At 33.3% G+C, this 25,485-nt stretch overlaps 1 protein-coding gene across 2 annotated transcripts in view; it reads left to right on the top strand.

Annotated features, from left to right (window-relative positions):
• LOC109602157 (homeobox protein abdominal-A homolog) overlaps nt 1-23,573 on the top strand; it is a 47,804-nt gene extending 24,231 nt beyond the window's left edge. For both annotated transcript variants that reach the window (XM_020018485.2, XM_020018484.2), the window contains exon 3: nt 20,448-23,573. In XM_020018485.2, the coding sequence (XP_019874044.1) occupies nt 20,448-20,851 (404 nt within the window). In that variant the 3' untranslated portion in view covers nt 20,852-23,573. The remainder of the gene's footprint in view (nt 1-20,447) is intronic.
• Nucleotides 23,574-25,485: the final 1,912 nt, after the last annotated feature.

Raw genomic sequence — 25,485 nt, 5'->3', positions numbered from 1 at the left:
TGACAAATGATTAATTTAAACATCCTACATGGAGTTCAAAGACATTTCGAATGTTACTCTCTAATTGGTAGTTTTTCATTGTCGCAGAGATCGTCAGTAATCCCCCAAACTCCCGAAATTAATTTGACCCGATGTTCTCGATGAGTTACTGCCTCATATCCATTAGGTGGCATATTGCCAGGCAATGCGAGTCGCTCGACGGCGTAATTAGAAGGGCCCACCCTCCGTACCCGTCGCCGCCCCCGGAATGTAATTAATAAAGAATTTAGCCTGCCGCACCGACGCTGCGTCCCCCGCAAAATTGCTCGCCGAATGTCTCGGAATTTGCAAATATTAAAATTAATTTTTATCGCGGCGAAAACTTTCAAGCTTCAGTCCAGGGCTTAATTGCCTGTAAATGGACGTGCCTCTAACGGTCTGGATGTTGCCGGCAATTTTCGAAATACAGATTTATTGAACAGTTAAAATTTTCCTCGACTTGCTAAGAATGTCACTTCCCGAAGTGTCGTTTCATTCCTTCCATTCCTCTTCCGGAAGAACACCCCCGCTTCGAAATTAAATTATTGTTGTTGCTGGCGCAGTGGTGCACTGGGGAGGAAGCTTTTTAATAAAAATTTTCCATTGTATCGCCGATATCAAATGTGGGTTGAGCCAATAACTAGAGTGGTTATGGGATAATACAACATGATGGTGAGGTGTGATCCCCCCCAAGCGACCTACCTGTAATAATACGATCTACCTATTGGGGAAATTTTCGATTATGGCACTTCCGTCGAGATAACCGAATCTATTAACTTAAGAAAGTCAGTTTAGTGCATCGTTATCTTTCACTCACGAGTATCAGTCAAATTTTTATGGTGGAAATATTGCTCGTAAATGAAGCTGGAATTAACTCAGGATAAAAATCAATGATTAGGAAGAAAGTCAAATGGATGCATTACCTACATAAACTGAAATCTGATAAGCAACAAAACACGTTCTTCAACAATTACATCCCATATTTTTTATTGTTCATCCAAGTATCAAAGTTGAAACTAGGAAATTGTTTTATGAGTCGTTATGTTACAGCGAGTGCAAATTTTTTATGGCTGGTATATAAGCGCCTGTACATATTGTTATTTTGTTAAAAATGTGCAATAAAAACGTTGAACAATTGTTTACGGTAATTACGTGTAAAATGGTAATTAAGTAAAACTGTTTACAATTAGGACTAAACATAAACATGTTTAATTTATGCTGCTTTAAAGATATGCACGTACATTAAATCCTTTTGTGGTGGTTTCAATTCTCTTTATTCTGTTTTTAACTTGTTGAAGCTGAAACAAGTAAATCTTGGGTAAATAGATATATTTGAATGAAAAATTCTTTCGTTTACTCATTCATCAACTTAAATCTCCCATTACTAAATGTTGGAGGTCTTCTTGGAATGACTTAACTTCCAAATTTTGAAAAGTTTTCTCTTGGTGTACATCTACATTATGTGAAGATGTCGGTTTCGTCTCAAATAAATGTAACCAGGAGATACCTTAGGCAATCTTTTTGTGACTGTTTCAATTCTGTTTATTATGTCTTTAACTTGTTGAAGCTGGAACAAGTCAATATTGTGTGAATTCTTTCATTTACTCATTCATCAACTTAAATATTCTATTACTAAATATTGGAGGACTTCTTGGAATGACTTAACTTCCAAATTTTGAATAGTTTTCTCTTGGTGTACATCTCTACACTACGAGAAGAAGTCGGTTTCATCTCAAATAAATGTAACCAGGAGATACCTTAGGCAATCTTTTTGTGACTGTTTCAATTCTGTTTATTATGTCTTTAACTTGTTGAAGCTGGAACAAGTCAATATTGTGTGAATTCTTTCTTTTACTCATTCATCAACTTTAATCTTCCATTACTAAATGTTGGAGGTCTTCTTGGAATGACTTAACTTCCAAATTTTGAATAGTTTTCTCTTGGTGTACATCTACATTACGAGAAGATGTCGGTTTCGTCTCAAATAAATGTAACCAGGGGACTGTTTCAATTCTGTTTATTATGTCTTTAATTTGCTGAAGCTGGAACAAGTGAATACTGTGTGAATTCTTTCGTTTGCACATTCATCTTGGAATGACTTAACATCCAAATTTTGGAGTTTTGGATTCAAGAGTAGCATCTATATTAAGAGAAGAAGCCAGTTTCATCTCCATTAGAAGATCCTTTACTGGTTTATCTTCTGTGATCGTCGTCCAAAACTGAAGTCTTCAGCTTTTTGGATGTAAACTCCCAACTTGAAGATTTGTTGTTGATGAATCGCTTGTGTAATGAACATGCAAGGATTTTCAATCACCTTGTTTAGGAAACACACCAAAGTCGCTTTTAGGAAATGAGCTTTCGTGCCGTTGGGCAATCTCTGTTGCTGGAAATCCAGTCAGGTCCGACAATGGTCGCATTAGAGGAAACATTCGGTCGTAAATGTCTGGTCCGAATCACGCACACGATGTGCCCATTAAAAAACACGTTACGTCTTGATTAAAGACTTGATAGCGGGAAGATTATACAACGGCCGTATAATGTGGGTTAGAATGGTTCGGTGCGTTACTCGAGAACATGAGCATTGACTGCTGTAAGGATACATAAACACGCGTAAAGGAGCCATTCCGCGTAACTTTATCGCCATTTTGCCACAGTTTAAAGCGGGCACAGTGCGTTCGAGGTACAAGATAATGACGGTTGATAGTGTTACTGGCTCTGTGCGGATCCCTAAGTGCGGGGCGGTGTGAGCCAATTGCCAAATTAGATTTGAAAATATGATTCAAATTATGGCGAGGCACAAAAGCCGCCCCTTTAAGAAAACGGCGGAAACGTCTCTCGCCCGCTTCTTTGAGATTTACATTTTCATATAGTCGGGGAATAATTTTTACTGTGTTATCTACTCACCCCGGACGTTCGCACGCCTCACTTTTTCCTGTGTTTGCAGGATTTAATTAGAATTTACCTTCGTGCCTTAAATACAACCAATTTTTTTCTAGCCATCTGATTTGAGTACTTGCGGAGCTGCTTTCTTTAATGTAATTGTCTGAACCGGCCGTAAATTACGTACAAAACCAGAAGCGTATGTTAAATTTATGTGTCATGTAATGAAGAATTTACGACGTCGTTAAGGCCGAGTCGTTTTTCAAGTTTTCCAGTTTTCACGTACTTCCAGCAAAGCCCGAGATCAATCAAGCTTTCTTTACTCTTCAGTATCTAAACAAGAATGATAATGGTTTCGTAAAATTGTAAAATAAACTTGGGGGTTGATTAATTAATAATCGGAGAATCTGACCCAGATGATAAACAGATAAACGTTTCATCATGGTATTAATAATAATGACATTACCGTGGTGAATTCTGTAATAACACAATTTGCGGACACATAAACGTTTCATTGCAATCCTTGTTAATGGGCTGTTAACGTGGACAATTGTTTATGTGGCTGATACGTGGCATAAACCTAATTTAAAAGGTGGCAATTTGATGGACGAATAAAGGAGGATTACGAACGGGGAAATGGAAAAAATATTAATAAACTGGCGGGGAGGAACAATTTAATAAATTGGTGGACATGCGTGCCGTGTCTTGGGGAATAACATGTTATGAAGTATAAAGACGATTACCCTCAATAACGGACTAATATTATCAAATTATCGCACGCGCTTCTCCTCGCACAGCAGGACAGGCCGACACTCTATAACAAGGCCCATTACACGGCATTAGCTTTTGTAACCGCACTAAGCCAGGTACTTTATGATGTCATTAACGCTCAGAGTTAGCGTGACTTACCGAATTTCTCTATGCCTTTCATTTACATATCGCATCAGTTTACCCAACGTGCTCACCCCCTAAATGAAACACTGCAACTCACAAGCGGGAGTGTAATTAAATTTTCAGATTGGATCTAGGTTCTTGTTGAAAGAACTGAAACAAGATTTTGGCAGGCCCAGATAAATCGATATGTAAGAGCATGTATATGGAACCATAAAATGGAATTTGTAAGAAATTAAAATGCTCAGTGAATGTCTTTTTCTAGTTTTGCTTTATACAGATAGCGAAAAATTCTCCTCAAGTAATCGCAACATAAAATGCAGTCTATATTACTCGGAGTACTTTGGCGAAATTGAATCTCCGCCAGTTAAGATGGAACTATAGATAAAATTCCGTTAATGATGCCCCCGTAAAGAAAACTAATGTTAAACGTTGAAAATAGTCGACGAGGAAACGGGGGAAAAAATTCAATGTTTAGCAGTGTTTCACCATTTCCCAGACTAATTTATCTGAGGAAATGGCGTTGGCTAAGTTGCCCTTATAACAGCTCGCAGAAAAACTTTCGAACTCATTAAGTCTGAAAGAAAAGGCCGAATGGAGTTGTTCGAGTGGCGAAAAGTTTCCGGTGGCGCGGGGGGCACAAAAAGGGAAATAAAATATAAGTTATGGGTTTTAATCTCGACTGGGGGATACGGCCGAACTATGCCGTAAATATCGCTCCCGCTTGGCGGGTATTGCAACATATACATTTGTTAGTGCGGATACCGGGGTGCATCCCGCTGCAATTCCTTCAAACCGGGGGAAAACTACCCTCATTGCCGTACCTTCGAATTTTAATTCCAGTCCCGTGCAAATCATCACTGATCACCAAGAATAAACTTTTCAATATCCATGCCAATCCATAATCAGCCTTTCTTTAGGTCGGCCGTGAATAATTCAGACCATTCCACAAAAGGCGTCATAAAGAATTCATCCGTAAAAATCCCAATAATGAAATAATTAATGCAAAAACAACATTTTGGCGCCTTCATGAAAATCTGCGCCTCGAACCTGTGTAAAATTTACGAATCTCGTTTGAGAGGTTATTTTCCATCTGAACGGGTGAGTTTTATAGAAAGAAAATGGGCGTGATGAAAATTTTAACGGAACATGAGATGCGGTGGAAACTAGTTATGCAGATGAAATTTCAGTTTGTACGTTAAAGTTGCATCAGCATGGCCGGCCCCCGACTACAGATTAATATTTAACCAGGGGCGTGTGGTTTGAAGCTGCGAAACGCTTAGTTTTAAATGAACATTAAAATTCTATTATTGTGTTACTGTAACTTTGCTCAAACCAATTAAAGGCGACATAATTGATTTATTAGCTAAATTGCGTCTGGACCACGCCTAAAAAATTAAATTTTCAGTCCGGATGATTCAGCGCAGGAAGGGGTGCAGTAATTTCACTTTGGTCGGCCATGTTGTAATTGCTGTGAGCGGAGCCCCCATTGTTCAATAATGCATGTGATTTATTTCGAGTGGGCGAGGATGGCTGAATTTCTGGCCACCTGAGTCCGTCTGGGGTGTAGGGGGGCGAGGGACCGGGGACCAGACAAAGGAGCCATGTCTCGCCTGATTAATGATTATCTGCGGTCGATGGAGGTGTTTTTTTTTATTCTTTGGCGTGCGAGGGAAATGCCGGGCCGGACCGTCACAAATCACGCTCGCCGGGTTTTCGGAAAAGTTTAATCTTAACCAACATTCCCATTAATAAATAAGCAGTCTCTCACCGCTTCGTGGCCGTACAATAAATCATATTCAAGATGTTTAACCAACTGGATGCCTTAAGCATCCATTATAATCCCACAGTCGATCCAAGGTTACAAACTGAAAGGACAGCCCCTTTGGAAAATGGCCCTCCCAGTTCCACGATGAATCAGCTTGACTTGACATTTAATTTTTTAATTCCCCATCACTCCCACAAAGTTTTTAAATTTATTTAAAATTCAGGGGACAGGGAGGGTGCACGTTATTGGACGCGTAAATCCCAATTACGTCAGCTCCAGACTGCAGCTTCCGAATAACTATTTTCTAATCACGGTTCGTTTGTTTTTTAAATTCGATTTCCGAAGGGGAATATACACCATCACAGTATTTTGGGGGGACCCAGCTCCGACATTACTACTAGTAACTTAATTTAAATTACAGTCGGCATTTCCAGGTAACTGTAAAATCAGATTAGTGAAATAATATGCATGATAATTTCTTCCGAGGCAATTATCATTATTAAAGTGAACCCACGGCACTACAACTTGGAAGTGGTTTGCGTGCATGCAAGTTTCGACAGAGAATGCAAATTTATATTAAATTTATTTACTGTAAATTATGGAAAGGCGAATGTAAATCCACCTTTCCCTTTTTATTGGTGAATTGCGTATTTCAGGATTGGTTTTAGTTTCTATTTATAATGGACTAGATAGAAACTTACATTGACTGTGCAAGGAAGCTTTTCTAAACTAGTTTTCCATTGACATTTTAAATCAGTACAATTCAAAATTCTTTAAATCATTGAAAAGTTCAAAAATTAAACAACTATTAATTAATAATAATTTAGAATTTTTATGTAGATGCTCATACCTTTCTCATATTATTATTTTCATAAAAAAATGTGGTTCAAATATTTTTATAATGACAAAGAACAGATTAATTAATCATTTTAAAATGTTTTAAGTAACCTTCTTCAAATTTTTTGAATTAAAAGTGATAAACTAGAAACTTTTGTAAAGTAAAGAAATTTTACTTTTTTAAACTAAGTTTTTCATTGATATAATACCTATTTTTCTCAATTATTTTAATAAAAAAATAGTGGTTCAAATATTTTTATAATGATAAAAAAGAGATTAATAAATCAGTTTAAAATGTCTTAAAAGGAGGAAACATTTTTTTAGTAAACATCTTTAAATTCTTTAGAAAGTGCTCAAAATATGTGAAAATTTTGAACTAGAAATTTTTGACTATACAAGTTTTTTATTGATTTCGATATTTTTATCAATTCTTTTAATAAAAAAATGGTGGTTACATATATTTTTATAATGATAAAAAAGAGATTAATAAATTATTTTAAAATGTCTTAAAAGGAGGAAAATTTTTTTTAGTAAACATCTTTAAATTCTTTAGAAAGTGCTCAAAATATGTGGAAATTTTGGACTAGAAATTTTTGACATACAAGTTTTTTATTGATATTTGAAATTAGCTTCATTAAAAATTCTTTAAATCATTGAAGATTTCAAAAATTAAACAAACCTATTTTTTCATAATTATTTAATAATTCAGTATTTTTATGTAGATTCTCATACCTCTCTCATATTACTATTTTCACAAAAAAATATTTTTATAATGATAAAAAAGAGATTAATAAATCATTTTAAAAAGTCTTAAATGGAGAAAACATTTTTTAAGTAAACTTCTTTAAATTCTTTAGAATATGCTCAAAATATGCGAAAATTTTGATCTTAAAAATTATGGACTAGAAATTTTTGTAGACTGTGCAAGTTTTTCAATGATATTTGAAATTAGTTCCATTAAAAATTCTTTAATTCATTGAAACTTTAAAAAATTAAACAAACCTATTTTTTCACAATTATTTAATAATTCAGTATTTTTATGCAGATGTTCATGCTCTTCTCGTACTATTACTTCAATAAAAAAAATAATGGTTCAAATGTCTTTATAATGATAAAAAAGTGATGAGGAAAGAAATCATTTTAAAATGTCTTAAATGGAGAAAACATTTTTTAAGTAAACTTCTTTAAATTCTTTAGAAAATGCTCAAAATATGTAAAAATTTTGGACTTAAAAATGTTAGACTAAAAACTTTTAACGACTTTGCAAAGAAATTTTCCTCTTAAACTAGTTTTCCATTGATATTTGAAATTAATTCTATTAAAAAATTTTTAAATTATCAAAAATTTCAATAATTAAACCTATTATTTCACAATTATTTAATAATCCAGTATTTTTTATACCTTTTATAAAAAATATCAAATATTTTTATAATTACAAGAAGGGATTAACATTTTAAACGGAGAAAAATTTTTGTAAGTAAATTCTCTAGAAAATGCCCAAAATACTTAAAATTTTTGGACGTAAAAATTTGTTTTTATCACTTCGTCATCAGTTAAATATTTTTTACGAGAATAAACACAATATTTTAAGTGAAAAAGTAAAAGTTTAATAAATTTAATTAACATAATATTTAAGATTAATTAATTAAATTTTAAATAATAAAAAATATTTTCATTTTACGATCCATTTAATAGATAAAATCTTAATATTAATGTTGATTTTTTTAAAATATTTTATCCACTGTTAAATAATATGTAGATGTAGTTAATTTACATTTTAATTATTTTTTTTAATGCACATATATATAATATTTATTACCTAATAATAATTATTTTTCTTAAAATTAATTTTGACTAATAAACAGTATTTACAATTGTATATATAAATTGCAATATATTAATAAATGCCCCTCACGTGTTTTCCAATTTTCCAACTAATCAAATTTAATATGTTTACGACTGAACACACGACAATTGAATGAACAATAAATATTAACATTACAATTGTTATTAACAGCTTGTGGCAGATTCATTTAAATGGTAAGATGATTAGTTTTGAATAATATTAATTAATGATTTGTCACGAATAATTGGAAAAACTTAATTTATATTTAAATGTGTGCACAAACAATAGAACAGTTTTCCTTTAAACAAACAATAGCTTTTGTTATGTATGTTTTCGTTAACACGCATTAAACACCCTTCAACACATTATGTTGTTAAAATCAAGACTAAGTGCAATAACAATAAACACATACCTATTAAGAATGTAGGCAGTGCAAACCAAAGCAAAAATAAATGTTATTTAATGCATTTGAATAATTCACTAGAAACAGCTTGTTGAATGTAATAAACTAAAACAAATAATCGATGTTATCGTTCAGGCCTGAAAGATATTATTTCCCATTAACTATCAATTGTAAATTGTCACAGATGGACTCGGAATGGGAATATTCCAGTTAATGGTCTGCTATACAGTTATCGTGAAAAATTATACCAGTTTTGCGGTCACTTGAATTTATTTAAATTACCTAAGCCGTTGCTGATCCTTCCTTTGGTATTTAAATACTTTAAAATATTTATGGAAGGACAAATCAACAAGTCAGGAAATTTCTTTTGAATCTTGATAAGCTGCGTTCATTTTTAATGGGGTAACCCATTAACTTGTGCAAAATTAAGGTGTGTTTGTGTTTTATACATTATCTTAATGCTAACATTCCGTCAGCGGTTGAGAAAAAATCAACATTTGATCCACGGGGTTGTTTATCGACTAAAATTCCAATTACCTAAGCCATATTCGTTTCAGTTAAAGTGTTTACGACCAACGAAAATCTTCGGGAGGCCGCAAAAAATTCGATCGAACCGAGATAAAACAGTCCCTAAGTCCCCGAGTCTTAACACTGATTAATGAGTCACATGGCGACCGAAAGTTTTCTGGGGGGGCACATTCTAATCTATGTTTTCACGCAATGCCCACCCCTTATTATCTCCTCAGCAAACAACTAATGGCCGACATTTAATTACATTTACACACATTACTGATCAGCCAATAAATCAGGGATTTGATCCATTTTGTAGCAGGTTTATGCTATTAATTTAGTGCGTTTACGATTCGAATAATACCAAGTGGCGTTTCGGCCTTTTTAGGGCCTTTTTATAGTTCCACCAATTTTATTGTGCGCCTTTGTTTTTTACTGCGTTCCTGAGCCTAAATAATTTTGATTTACGATATCAATTCGTCAGTCAAGTAAACTTGACCTACCGATTAAACTGTATAATACAAGGCGTTAAATTTACTGCTGATTTTATTACTTAAAAGTGCATTTACATGTAATTAAGTTATTTAAATGGAATTCCTTGAGACTAGACGTTTACTATCCACTTCTAAGACAATTAAAGAGTTTATTACGAATTTGACTCTTCGTGTCTTAATCAAGAAGCTTTCGGTTGAGTTGTTAAAAAATCATTTAGGGGTGAATTCTTGAAGACAACATTGTAGCACAAATAACCTGTATTACTTCGATATTGATTATTTTATCTACCTCCTAGCAACGCCAGAAACATAAACCTTAATTTGACTCTGCTCAATAGTCGGAGTGTGAAATTTATAAGATGGGCCCCTACTATCGATTCCAGCTTCGATATCGGCAAGTACCTGCTACAATACAACATTTTAAGGATTACTATTTGTTTCAGTTAAATTGGATCTTTGACTGCCACAGCAATCACAATATAATACTCAGTACAAATTGTGTAGGTAGAGAATAAGGGATTCCGAATTTCAGACAAAGAATCCCCCCTAACATTTACGAGGCTCCCGGTGGCCATTCCGGACTGAAACATTCAAGCATTGCTTCCGAGATATCGATTTTTAACGGAGGGGACCATGTCTCGTACCATTTATTGTGTGTGGCGGTGAATTGTACCGATAATAACGACCAATGCATATGGGACCATTCATTCCAACATCCGTATGGGGAGGCACGTAGTGTCTTAATAACAATTGGGGGTAATTAGAGCGGGCACCTCAACGACGAGGAATCATGTAAATTATCACACTTAGACCCACTAAGTCAAGATTCATTAATGCTTTCAATTGATTTATCATCCCCATTCAGACGCACAAATTGTAATTTATCTCCGTATGCAATTGCATCTTTTTTTGTTTTAAGTAGATGTTGGTGTCCTACGCAATAAACAGTTCTATTAGCCCAGTCCTTGATTTAAATTGCCACGATTGCATACTTGATCTCAATTCGCTCATTAAGAAACGTGTTACTATCGAAATGCACAGGTCAGACAACGCATAACCTCCCTTCACGATTCCCGGTTGCATTTATAATTCGACAGTGGCAGTTCGAGTAAATTGGCGTCGTCCCCGCATAATTTAATCCTGGAAGACTGGCGCCCATTAAGGTGTCACCTTCCGCGATACTGTATGGATATGATAACGATTCGGATGTTGATCCAATTATGGAGGATGCCTCCCCGCAGACCGATCCTCGCAAATTAAAAGCGATATAGGAAATAATTCTGCACGTTCTGCAACACACAACATTCGGCGGCGCAGTATGTTACAGCCATCCGATTGGATTAAAACCCGTGTGAGGAATTGGAAATGGATTTTCGGGGTGGAACGAGCTGCCGGCGGGAATGGCAAGGAGAGCGGGAGACGAATGAAGGAAGTGATAACTATAAAAGTAACGGGCAGAAGGAAATGAAAAGTGCGAGGCAAAGGTGGAATGCAAGGTCGGGCACGCCATCTAGACGCTACGTTTGCACACTTTACGAGCCCTTAGATTGGACGGGTGGATGTATGGATGGGTTTTTACCAAAGGGTGAAATGCCCCCCACATTTCCCATTTCTTCTCCGCAATCGCCGCATTTCCCTTATCTACCCATTAATTAAATTTCCGTCCTTCTACATCATCATTTTTCCACAAACTGATCATCACCAACACCAACCTAATTATGATGTATTAAATGGAAATCTTGGACTACAAATACAAATTAAATGGAATCCCGAAGATTAAGTCCGAACAGTCTCTAATATGCAACATAATTAAATATTTGAGCCCGCATGGCGGCCATCCACTGCAAAATTGCACTTCGCATTACGATGCGAAACCGCACAATATGAGTGAACACATATTCCGCCTTTATGCGCGACACTGCACACAATCCCACCCCCGTAGGCCTCCGCGAGCGAGCAAATGAAGATAACGCCGCATTACGCTGTGAATGCGCTACACTCGCAATTCCGGCATTTTGAAGCTCCATCCGCAGTTGCACGTACCGCACGTCGCCCATCTTCCCCCAACACGCGGAAGCGGGATGAAAGTATTTAACCGGTGGGTTCCAGTCCGGGTTGTTTACGGTGCACTCTGTATGCAAGGGGCCGTTTCGCAGTTTGGAACGGCGCATCTCGCTTGCTGTAATTGGTATGTGCAGCTGAAATTTCCACGATTCGGGGCGGCGAATGCAGCTAGTGAGTTCTTTCCACAATCAGCGTGCCCGTTTTTGTTTATTGTTGTTCAGCTGAACGGTTATGGGAATGGTTTTTACGTCGGAGGCGTTGCGAACTTTTGCACTGTTTAAATTTTACTGTGAAACTGGTCAATGCGACCCCTTACTTGGTGCTGCACTCATTGTTCCTCCCTTGGCTATTGCTAATTTGTTTTTTACTTTACCAGATTTCAATACATGCCAAGGCAACTTAAACCAAGTGGTTCGTTGACTGAAAATACATATTGGTGTTTGTTAATTTGACATTAAAGTAAATTCCAAAAAATTACAAAAACGTCAAAAATGTTATCACGATTCTACTTTACTTGTGTTCATCAATCAGTATCTCGAATTCCCCGAAATGTCTCTCCAATTGTTTGGTGCACACTGTCTGCTTAAAGAATTGTATGTTTTTTACTTAATTATCCCATTGCTACTTTGTATTTTGCTTTCCAAGATTTACCTACTTATTTAGACAACTTAAACCAAGAGATTCATTAACTGAAAGTACATATTGGTGTTTGTTAATTTGACATTAAAGTAAATTCCAAAAAATTACAAAAATGTCAAAAATGTTATCACGATTCTACTTTACTTGTGTTCATCAATCAGTATCTCGAATTCCCCGAAATGTCTCTCCAATTGTTTGGTGCACACTGTCTGCTTAAAGAATTGTATGTTTTTTACTTAATTATCCCATTGCTAATTTGTATTTTGCTTTCTAAGATTTACCTACTTATTTAGGCAACTTAAACCATGAGATTCATTAACTGAAAATACATATTGGTGTTTGTTAATTTGACATTAAAGTAAATTCCAAAAAATTACAAAAATGTCAAAAATGTTATCACGATTCTACTTTACTTGTGTTCATCAATCAGTATCTCGAATTCCCCGAAATGTCTCTCCAATTGTTTGGTGCACACTGTCTGCTTAAAGAATTGTATGTTTTTTACTTAATTATCCCATTGCCAATTTGTATTTTGCTTTCTAAGATTTACCTACTTATTTAGGCAACTTAAACCATGAGATTCATTAACTGAAAATACATATTGGTGTTTGTTAATTTGGCATTAAAGTAAATTCCAAAAAATTACAAAAACGTCAAAAATGTTATCACTATTCTACTTTACTTGTATTCATTAATCAGTATCTCTAGCTCTCCGAAATTTATCTCCAATTGTTTAGCCTACACCATCTACTTAAAGAATTGTATGTTTTTTACTTAATTATTCCATTACTAATTTGTATTTTGCTTTCCAAGATTTATCTACTTATTTAGGCAACTTAAACCAAGAGATTCATCAACTGAAAATACATATTGGTGTTTGTTAATTTGACATTAAAGTAAATTCTAAAAAATTACAAAAATGTCAAAAATATTATCACGATTCTACTTTACTTGTGTTCATCAATCAGTATTTCGAGTTCCCCGAAATGTCTCTCCAATTGTTTGGTGCACACTGTCTACTTAAAGAATTGTATGTTTTTTACTTAATAATCCCATTGCTGATTTGTATTTTGCTTTCTAAGATTTACCTACTTATTTAGGCAACTTAAACCATGAGATTCATTAACTGAAAATACATATTGGTGTTTGTTAATTTGACATTAAAGTAAATTCCAAAAAATTACAAAAACGTCAAAAATGTTATCACTATTCTACTTTCCTTGTGTTCATCAATCAGTATCTCGAACTCGCCGAAATTTCTTTCCAATTGTTTTGTGTACACCATCACTTAAAGAATTGTATGTTTTTTAATTAATTATCCCATTGCTAATTTGTATTTTGCTTTCCAAGATTTACCTACTTATTTAGGCAACTTAAACCAAGAGATTCATTAACTGAAAATACATATTGGTGTCTGTTAATTTGACATTAAAGTAAATTCCAAAAAATTACAAAAACGTCAAAAATGTTATCACTATTCTACTTTACTTGTATTCATTAATCAGTATCTCTAACTCTCCGAAATTTATCTCCAATTGTTTAGCCTACACCATCTACTTAAAGAATTGTATGTTTTTTACTTAATTATTCCATTACTAATTTGTATTTTGCTTTCCAAGATTTATCTACTTATTTAGGCAACTTAAACCAAGAGATTCATCAACTGAAAATACATATTGGTGTTTGTTAATTTGACATTAAAGTAAATTCCAAAAAATTACAAAAATGTCAAAAATGTTATCACTATTCTACTTTACTTGTGTTCATCAATCAGTATCTCGAATTCCCCGAAATGTCTCTCCAATTGTTTGGTGCACACTGTCTACTTAAAGAATTGTATGTTTTTTACTTAATTATGCCATTGCTGATTTGTATTTTGCTTTCTAAGATTTACCTACTTATTTAGGCAACTTAAACCAAGAGATTCATTAACTGAAAATACATATTGGTGTCTGTTAATTTGACATTAAAGAAAATTCCAAAAAATTACAAAAACGTCAAAAATGTTATCACTATTCTACTTTACTTGTGTTCATCAATCAGTATCTCGAACTCCCCGAAATTTCTCTCCCATTGTTTTGTACACACCATCTACTTAAACAATTGTACGTTATTGGCTCAATTATCCCATCGTAGTATCTCCATGCGGGTCGTATTGTTTAGACCCTGAAATAAAAACATGGCTGTTACAATTAGTCAAGAAATAATAAACGTTCATTGATTATTAAGAGTTAATAACCGGTAATACATTGATTCAGATAACTACTACATTGTTCTTGAATTTTTGTGACTCCTAACGGCAAAGTGTCATGCCACAGTTCATTCATAATCGTGTTCTTTCTCGTTTGGAATTCATTAATGTTAAATTTTATGGGTGAGTTGTACTAAACAATCGATCCAAACAAAACGTAGATTTATGGTTATTAATTATGCGTTATCTTAATAACTATTAGAATTTTAACCAAGTGAAAACGTTAAAGTAAGAGGAAAGAGTTAAAATGTGACTACACTACCATTAAATTATAATTTAAATCCATCCAAGGAGGCATAATGACGATTCAGTTGTCGGTAGCAAAGTATGCAAATGAGGTGCTTGTAATAATAGAAAATATTCTTATCTGGATTTCATTAAGGATACAATCAAACGAGTGACTATTGTCGTTTGGTGGAATCACGTTTGCAATGTCTGTAAGAAAATTGTTGGCTTTCATTTAAATGCCGTTGACGTCCTTTAATTTCTTTGAGAAAAAATCCACTAGACTCCCGGACACCGTTTGAATAATGCATTGTGTGAAAGAACTGGAGAACTGATGCCTACAACAATTACCCACCATTCAGCAATTATTTCGTTCACTAAAGGTATTATTTATAATTATCTCATTGGGGCACACCTGAAATCATTTTCAGAAATCCTATATAGTATGGTGGCCATTGTTGTAATATCTTAAGACCCCAGTTTTGTGTGCCATGTCTTATTTTCCTTTTCCTATTCAGGTAATCTTAAGTTATGGACCATTGTGCACCTCCAACTCTTTGCTAGGAGATTTATTTAATGGTTACACAATATTTTCTGTTGGCAGCCCAATATGTAAGATTAGAATAATAAATAAGGTTCTTACAAAAAATGGACTTCAGAAGTAAAAATATTATTCCATGGTTAATTGAAATTTTCCTAATAAGGGAATAATTAAAACAAAGTGCGCCCCCCAGACACTTTTAATTAACAATTAAATTTTTAAAGTTCGCTTCAGCAAATGTTTGCTGAAATTAAATACATTGCGGTGAAACATCGCCATCCGGCTTGGTGAGTGGTGTTTCCTGAATTCCTCCTAATATTATTAATTCTGGTCTTAGTTCCAGCACAATACATTTAAATTCCAGAGATCCGAGCCGCCGGCAATGTTCTCTTCCCTTCGCCAGCCCCACGTTTTCGGTTCGGCTCCGCAGGGAGACACAGTTGGGGTTAACATCTCGTTATGTAAAGTGTCTGTTTACAAGAATAACTTACGCATTTGTTTTGCCCATAACTTTTAGTCGTTTGGCAGTTCCAGTGGAAATGATGATGGCAAACGGCCTCGCCACATCCAACTTACAAGCCATTTCTAATCTTTTAACGGTCATCAAGTGATTTGCGGAATTGGTCGGCTTTTTCTGACGCTTTGATCGTTTGAGCTTTACGGTTGGGGCTGCATCTACATAATTATATATTCGTATTAATATTTGATATTACTTTTAATTGGACTTTGAAATTCACTGCCAAACATCATGGACGTCAAATGAATTGGTTCTTAGACATTGTACCCTTGACAAATGTTTAAAACGTTTTCAGAAAATGGTTATTGAGACTCAGATGTAATATCAACGGTGTCACGGATCCTGCACCGGCTGCAGACTTTGTCGGAGGGGTGTGGTGAATGAAAAGGGACAAATTACGTGCATAGAATTTCTGCGGACGATATTTCCTGAATGCTACCGGGGACGTTCCTGCTAACTGTGCCATTATCGAAATTCTAACCCATATTGGCCTCCAATATTTGTGTTTCCCTTTGTTCAGACCTATACGAAGTTATTACCATTATCCATTACTACAAGCAATGGAGTCATTAATGATAATTTATGTAAAAATGTGAAGAGTAGCTTTTACAATCTAAATCTTTGGCTTTATGTTAAATCAACATATTGTTCATATAAATGTCATCCAGATATGACATATGTACATGTATAATATGTAATAAAATAACAAAAACATGAATACATAAATATTAAGTTGCTACTAAGAATATTTTAATCGTTACAATTTTTGATATTTCATTTATTTATTGTTTGTGCCCAATTATTACAAGAAACCACATTTTAACTGAAGATTTTCATACAAACAATGATTTATTTATTGTTAATTAAAATGGAAGGTGCAACTTACTCTTACTAATGAATTGAAGACTTAAGTTTTCAAGATGAAGATGTTAGGTTAGGTTAGACTTCACTCTATGGATGGAGGTTTGAGAGAGTTTTATTGAACCAAACTCTCTAGATGTAACAACTCATTATCTTAATTCTTCCATTCTTCTCCATTTATTCATTGTTTGTGCCCAATTATTACAAGAAACCACATTTTAACTGAAGATTTTCTTTCAAATAATGATTTATTTATTGTTAGTTAAAATGGAAGGTGCAACTTACTCTTACTAATGAATTGAAGACTTAAGTCTTCAAGATGAAGATGTTAGGTTAGGTTAGACTTCACTTCATGGAAGAAGGTTTGAGTCCATTTTATTGAACCAAACTCTCTAAATGTAACAACTCATTATCTTAATTCTTCCATTCTTCTTCATTTATTCATTGTTTGTGCCCAATTATTACAAGAAACCACATTTTAACTGAAGATTTTCTTTCAAATAATGATTTATTTATTGTTAGTTAAAATGGAAGATGCAACTTACTCTTATTAATGAATTGAAGACTTAAGTCTTCAAGATAAACATGTTAGGTTCGGTTAGACTTCACTTCATGGAAGAAAGTTTTAGTCCATTTTATTGAACCAAACTCTCTAGATGTAACAAATCCTAATTCTTCCATTCTTCTTCGTCTATTCATTGTTTGTGCCTAATTATTACAAGAAACCACATTTTAGCAGAAGATTTTCTTTCAAATAATGATTTGTTCATTATTAGTTGAAATGAAAGATACAACTTACTCTTATTAATGAATTGAAGACTTAAGTCTTCAAGATGAAGGTATTAGGTTAGGTTATACTTCACTTCATGGAAGAAGGTTTGAGTCCATTTTATTGAACCAAACTCTCCAGATGTAACAACTCATTATCTTAATTCTTCCATTTTTCTTCATTTACTCATTGTTTGTGACCAATTATCACAAGCTGAAGATTTTCTTACAAATAATGATTTATTTATTGTTAGTTAAAAAGAAAGGTGCAACTTACTCTTATTAATGAATTGAATACTTGCACAACAACTCATTATCTTAATTCTTCACATGTAAAAAAAAATAATGAAGTTTAGGTCTAATAATATTGAATTAAACATATTAAATAAGGCCAGGTGTAGGAATGAATTTAACGAATCCAATTGTAAAAGCTTTCTCTTAGTTCACCTGTGACAACTGAAAGACTCAGGAACGACGCAGGGTTTAATTCGATCCACCCTTTCCGAAGCCATCTAAAGCTTCCACTTTGATTTGCATACGTCCATTCAAACAGCAGATGACGCCGCCTTTAATTAAGAAGTTAACGAGATCTTTGTGAAAACTTTTATTCATTTTATTGATTACTAATGTTGTTTTGTGCAATCATCTATTTTTATGTCATAACTTAATAAGGTGTCGATTTTATTGCAACAGAAAACACATAAGACCAGTTTCTAGTAGACAATAAATCACAGGCTCATATATGAAACGACAGGAGTTGAATTTCAAAACATCGATAAATTTTAAAGCTGTCGTGGCGCATGTTCGTTTAAGAACCGAAGTATCGGCTAAACGGCACCAAAAAAATGATTTATGCCAGTTCAGCAAGTAATTAACGATTTGGGTTAATTTTATGTAACAGGATTAAGTTCTTGGGAAGTCTAGATTGGAAAACACTTTGTTAATGGCAGCCTTGACATATGGATTATGTTCATTGGTATTTTGGCTTGTAAAGAAATATATCAGTTGGCTGAAATGATTTATTTAAGCCAGTCTTGTATCCACCATGTGTGTTTCCATTAGAGTATTTGTGTATATTATTGGATTCCGTGTCATCTATTCAGTACAAACTTGTGTGCGCAATTACCCATTGTCCAAAATAATTGAACGCACATCTACATCAATCTTTGTACACAATACCGGACCATAAAACCGGTCCGAGTCCACCATTCCGGCCCGATGGAAAACCAAAGATAAGTCATTATGTCAGATTATTAACGAGACCCTTTGTCACTGACAAAACAGTCGAGATAAGATACCGCGAAGCGGGTCCCAGGTCTCCGCCGATGGAGCAAGCCAACATGGCGGACGCGCCGCGTTGCCATAGTGACGACGGGTCCCTACGCCGCGGGGTTTCACCCCGTCCGAGGGGTGGAGAGCGGGCACGCCGTAAATCACCTCCAGAACTCCGGAACGTCACCCAGAAGTGATTTAGTGGGACGTTAGCTATTCGGGAACGGTAATTAATGCAAAATGCCCGCATAAAGTAATCTAGCTGGCTCCCGGCGATTCAACATCACTGGGTGTCAAGGGTGATGAGACCGTTTTGATTAATCACACCGAAAATTTCACCTAAAACATCATTTCTTTGTAAGACTAAAACCTAACGATATTTTCAAATATATTAATAATTTTAATTGGTATCTCTAACGACGGTATAAAATTAGTTCCTGTTAAATTTCGACTTAAACCCGTGCCAGCTAAATTTAAGTACGCACGTTGCATGAGCGTTTAATTCGTCCCCCAATTAGAATTTTCATAAAATAAAATTTATGGGGCCACAAATGAACAATTAAACCGGAACCCCTTCATAACTCTTGATTAATTTTATTATGGAAACAAGCGCGAATAATTCCCGGACGGGGTTTCGGAAAAAATAACGTCCGCTGAAAATTCTAATATCTTTCAGCCATTATTTACAGCCATATTCAAATTAAAAGTGGATTAGGGCTGCACGGTACTAATTTGGGGGTGTGGTGCGGAGGAATCCGAAACGAATACCAAATAGGGGTTGGAACAGTTTGCTAAACTTTATTAATATGCAAAATAGTAGTGGGGTAATTCCCCGTCCAAATTAACTTCAGTAACTTATTGTCTTACTGTAACTCATCAAGTTGTCCAACAATTTTTTAAAACACAGCTTCTGGTGATTAATTCATTGCATATAAAACTTTTATTTGTTGTACTCAGCATTTTAACGATTCTTTCAAGAATTGTCCCAAAGAGGTCATATTTTATTTTACAGTACTGTGACAGCCACTTAAAAAATTCAAAGTGCCTTTAAGAAACAACGGACGAAACACTTTTTTGTCGAGGAGAAAGTTCAGCATATAGTATTTAAAAAAAAGGGTTTACAACATGCTTTTACATGGCACTAAAAAGGCAACTTTCTATTTTATTACCTACGCGCTTAAAAAACTAAAAAAAAGGGTTCCAATTGTTCCGCTAACTTCGGAGAATTTAGTTGGCGATTTTATTACGTGAGTTGCAGACTTTCTTTTTTATTACTTCAGAATGGATGCTGGAAAAGGGTTCGACAGGGTGAGGTGGTTATTGTGAATAGATACACAAGTCCCAGTTAGAAAGTGGCCGTAAATCAAATCTTTTTATACATTCAGACCTTTTTTGCTTCAATTAAAATAGAGTGGAATAAAAATTATTTGCTTAGTTGGACAAGTTTCTACATTTTCGTTTATTTGATTTGCTTGACAATACTATAGTTATTAAATTAACTTCTCAAAACGAAGAGTGAATTGTTCTTCTTCCAAGTCTTTCAAGACTTTGTCCAATTCTTTTGTTTTAATAAGATATTTTGCTCATAAATTTCAGTTTTGAGTAGTTATGATAGTTATTTTTGTTGTATATGTTTTTAAAATGATTATTCTTCTGTTGCAGGTCCAAACGGTTGCCCAAGACGACGCGGCAGACAGACCTACACCAGATTCCAGACCTTGGAACTGGAGAAGGAGTTCCACTTCAACCACTACCTGACACGCAGAAGACGAATCGAAATCGCACACGCTCTCTGCCTGACGGAACGACAGATCAAAATCTGGTTCCAGAACAGACGGATGAAGCTAAAGAAAGAACTGCGGGCGGTCAAGGAGATAAACGAGCAGGCCAGACGGGAGCGGGAGGAGCAGGAGAGGCACAAACAGCAACAGCAGGAGAAACAGCAGAAGATCGAGCAACAGACGCACTCGTCGATCCATCAGCACATACACGACCCGATGAAGATCGGCCTGGAGAAGACGGGCAGCTCGGACCTGCTGAAGGCCGTCAGCAAAGTTCCGACATAAAACGTGGATGGCCGAGCTGGATGCATCAGAGACTAAAGTTGAGACAGTGATGTGTTGGGCTAGAATTTGTGTTTTTAAATCAATTATTGGACCCACTGGAAGGTTTCCCTTTTATAAACTATGCAACAAAATTCCGGGATCACCCCCAGGTGGAGGTCCCCCGAATTTTTTGTGCAGTGTATATAGCTTCGTTATACTATTTGTGTTTTATTCGTTGTACATAATAGTAGTGTGTTCACGTTGATATTTTATACTTAAAAGTAATTTTATAGTATTTTTTTTATTTAAGTTGTTTTATCAATCAGTTTTTCTGATTTAAATTTATCAGTGTTTTGTTACGTAACATTGTTGTGATTAATTTTTTATGCATTCTTAAATGCACTTCCTTTATTGTTTTCTGTACAGGGTGTTCCCCAGCTGCGTTTTACCCACCATTTTATTAATTTATACATAATTACAGACTCCTTTTTTCGTTGACCTGGTGCGCCTTGTACAATTTATTTATATAAAAAACCGAATAGGCGTTAAAGGTAGATTATGTACTTATGTATTTTGTTGTATTTATCTGAAACAGAATGGTCTATTTTTTGAAGTAACTGTTTATAAGTCTGCCTTTACATATTCGGTAGCCGTACTAAAAGGATGTTTCAATTTCAAATTGTTTTCGGATATCCTAAGTTGCCTGTTGATTTCTTGTTCGGTTCTTTTATCTTGTGCCAAGCTTTTTGAAGCAACCAGCCATATAAAAAAATGTCAAACTCAGAAAGTTGAATATATTTTTACATAGGACGGTTTTCACCAAAAATAATAAAAAAAAATATTAAATGATACAAACACGGCCGAGTTTTTAAACTCTTAGTACTATTATACGTAATTTGGTGTCAGGGTAGAGACCTACAAATAACATTTTAGTAGAATTAAATAAAAACGAAATTAACTCTTTAGTAATAAATACATAATATGCGTAATTCCTTCTATGATAAAAATAGCTATTACTGTATCTCCCTCGTCTATTTGTAAAATATTTTCTTAGACTATTCGATGTTGTTTTTCGTGTGAAACTATGTAATAGTTGATCAGGCCATCGAGCCCACTTCACAATTAGATACGTAAAATTGTACAATATTTTCCAAAAAAAAAAAAATAAATCACAAATTGTAAATGTAAAAGATAAAGTTATGTACATTTTTTTTTTGTTTAATATGTAAAAATAAACATGTATACGCGAATTTCGTTACTTCTTCGTAACTGCTATGCTATTCCTCCGAAGACAAAATTATGAGCAACATCACCGCCAAGTTTCCCAACATTTAAATTATGAAAATGCTTCAGCGATGTTCTCCCCGATATCCCGGTGATGTCTGGATCAAGACCATTTTAATCCTAGATTAATATTTATATCCACAAAAACTCGTATCCATTTAAAATCAAATTGGTCCAGGAATCGTCGGGATTGTTTTTGTCCTGTGGATGACTACGTACGCCAATTTTTTGGTTTTGGATAGTATGTTGTAAAAATAATTGGGCTATTAAAATTGGATGATTTTCTTTACGTCATTGATATTGTACAGAATACATGTGTATATATTAGTTAGGCTCTGTAGTCGTATTATTATATTTAATTCCCCCTAAAATATTCGAGCAACATTGGACTGATTAATGCTTTTAAGAAACAAAAGCTTTTTAGAGGTAGTTAGAGACAGTTTAGAAATCAGTATATTGTAGTACAAGTACCATTTTACTTGCCGTTTATTAATTTATTTTTTTATTCCCTCGACCATTTCGTTTGCTAATTAATTAATATTCCGGCCTTCTTATTGTACAAATTCCATTTCAGTTTTAGGATTTTACAAAATTCAACATCAATGTGCAGTACTGGATGTTTCCAGTCGTTGTTGTACTTATGCAAGTTGTGCATTGTTCAATTTTGTAAAACAGATTGCAGCTCTCTTTAGCCTGTGATAGAAACTTATAACTTAAAAAAAAAACGATAGGTTTATGACTCTATTTATGTATTGTACAAAATGACAAAACGGCCGCCGTCACATGAGGTTCCGAAAAAATGTTAAACATTGTTGTTAATGTGAATAGTATGATATTGATAGTGCAATAAACGACTTGTTTAATTTATGTTTTTATTTTTCTGCCAAGTTTGTTGAGTATTTATTAGTTTAGTTTTCGGAAAGAATGTGCAATGCCTTTTTATTATCGTTTTTGACGAAACGAGAAAACGATTCAGAGCATAATTTTGGTACAAGTGTTGTTAAGTTTTCGTTTTGCTGTTCGGAATCGATGTGATCGTGGTCCGGGCCCGTTCGACTCCGGCTATAAACCGGAGTGTAGTTCTTTCGATTGTCAATTTATGATTAATTTTGTGAAAAATTATTGTCATATCATTTTATCACAGTATGTTTATAATTAAATTAAAAGTCTGTATGATTGTAATTAATCGTAAAGTAAGAGAAATGTTTATAAATATCGTAAGTAGTATAAGTGTACATGTTTCGTACTTGTATGACGTAGAAATCCTACTTCATACCTGCTCTCAAAAGCCGAATTATTCTTGAATGTACTATAATAAACAGTTGACTGTACACGCTATATCTATATATAGTGTTACGTTTGCTTTGATGCCATGTTTCTTATAATAACTGTATAACCTTATAATAATGTAATTGTACAGATTGTCTGAACTGAATAAATATTTCTTTGGAAAAATAAATAGATGTATTATTTTTAATATTATTCTTTGATTAATCCAGCAGGAAAATGATAAGTATTACATAAGTTTTTATAAAAATATGTATACCCCCTTTAATTGACAAATAAGTACCAATTTAATAAAAAAATAATAATAATATCAAGTCACTCACATTTTAGTACAGCTGAAATAAATATTTTTGTAATATTTATGACTTATTATGATGTGTCACTGTTTTAATTTTAAATTATGACTAAAATACGCATTACTATTGTTTTCATATTTACTCAGAAAACTAATCGATAATATTATGATTTATACGTTAATTACAATCTCTACTTAATTAGACTGAACCTTGGATATTTTTATTGATGAACATTTAAAAGTTTTAGGAAAATTTATATTAAAACTGATATGCAAATAAATAAACTATATACAGACTGTAATTTTCTATTGCTAATTAAGTTTTTAACCGATGTGGCAAATAATAATGACAGTTTGATTGAATATTATTATTTATGACTTTATCAGTTTCAAATTATTTTATTTATTATATTATATAAATATACTATACATAATATAAAATACAGTAAATATTTTTATAACCCACAGACAGATAGACAAAACAACAAAATTCCATCATTATGCTATTACCAAATCTTATGCTTTTTTGTCTACATCTTGTTTAATTATAATAATACAATTTTAAACTTTTTCGATATATATATACAATATCAATGACAAGTTAATTTAATACCTAATCAATCAAATTAAAACTCAAACTTCATACAAATTTTATTATGATGACATTTATAAAATTTTAAATTAGACTTAAAACAAAATTCAATGAATTTTTAATAATAGTTTAATATCATACGTGATACAAGTGTATGTAGATTTATTTTCTTTTCTTTTTCCAATACTTACAGTATTTTAATATACTTTTATTTATTTACATCCATTTATAACTGATTATGAAATAATAAAATTATTCTTTCATTATTCTTTTACCATGTTTTATATGAAATACATGTTTCCAGATTAATTTCTATCACTACTTCTCACCATTAAACAATGTTTGTAACTGTTTAATAATCTTACTAATACAATTTAGAAATGATTGCAGTACTTTAATATAATTTTATTTATATTAAAGTATTTTGAATTGGTTATGAATTGATAAAAATATTCTTTCATTATTCTTTACTATGATTTATGTGAAATATGTGTTTTCAGATTAATTTCTATTTAATTTGGAACTAATTGTTAATAACGTAATATTAATGTTGAATAATAATACTTAACTAATTATTTATTAAGCTTTTAAAATAGATTTAAAACTAAAATGAAAGAATAAGCAATTATTCTTTATTTATATGTTTGTTGAATAATTTTTATCATATTTGATCCATAATACAAGTTTAGATTTATTTTTATACAGCATTTTGATATCCTTACCTACTAATTAATTATTATTATAATTTGATATCTTTATTACCAAATAAGAATATTCTTTCATTATTCTTTTACCATGATTTATTTAAAATCATTTAATAATATTACTAATACAGTTTGGAACGATTGTTAATAATGTAATGCTACTACTGAATATTATTTTACTATTACAGATATAAATAAGTTTATATATTTATTTTTTCTATTTTTTCATGATTTTGAATTTATCTTTACTTATCTACAAAATAATAGCTCTATTACTAATACAATTCGAAATTCATTGTGAATTAATTACAATTATTGAAGTATATTACTAAATAAATTAAAAATTAAAATATTCTACAGAAATCAGGTGGATAATATGTAATTCAAAGATAAATATTCTTCCATTATTCTATTATCACGATTTATGAGGAATATAACATTTATATATTACTTAATTATAACATTTAAATATTATTTTAGACAGCTTGATTGA

This window comes from Aethina tumida, chromosome 3 (genome assembly GCF_024364675.1).
Source record: "Aethina tumida isolate Nest 87 chromosome 3, icAetTumi1.1, whole genome shotgun sequence".
Classification (NCBI taxonomy): Eukaryota; Metazoa; Arthropoda; class Insecta; order Coleoptera; family Nitidulidae; genus Aethina; species Aethina tumida.
Note: the sequence above shows the minus strand (reverse complement) of the source record. Positions and strands in the feature narration are given on the sequence as shown.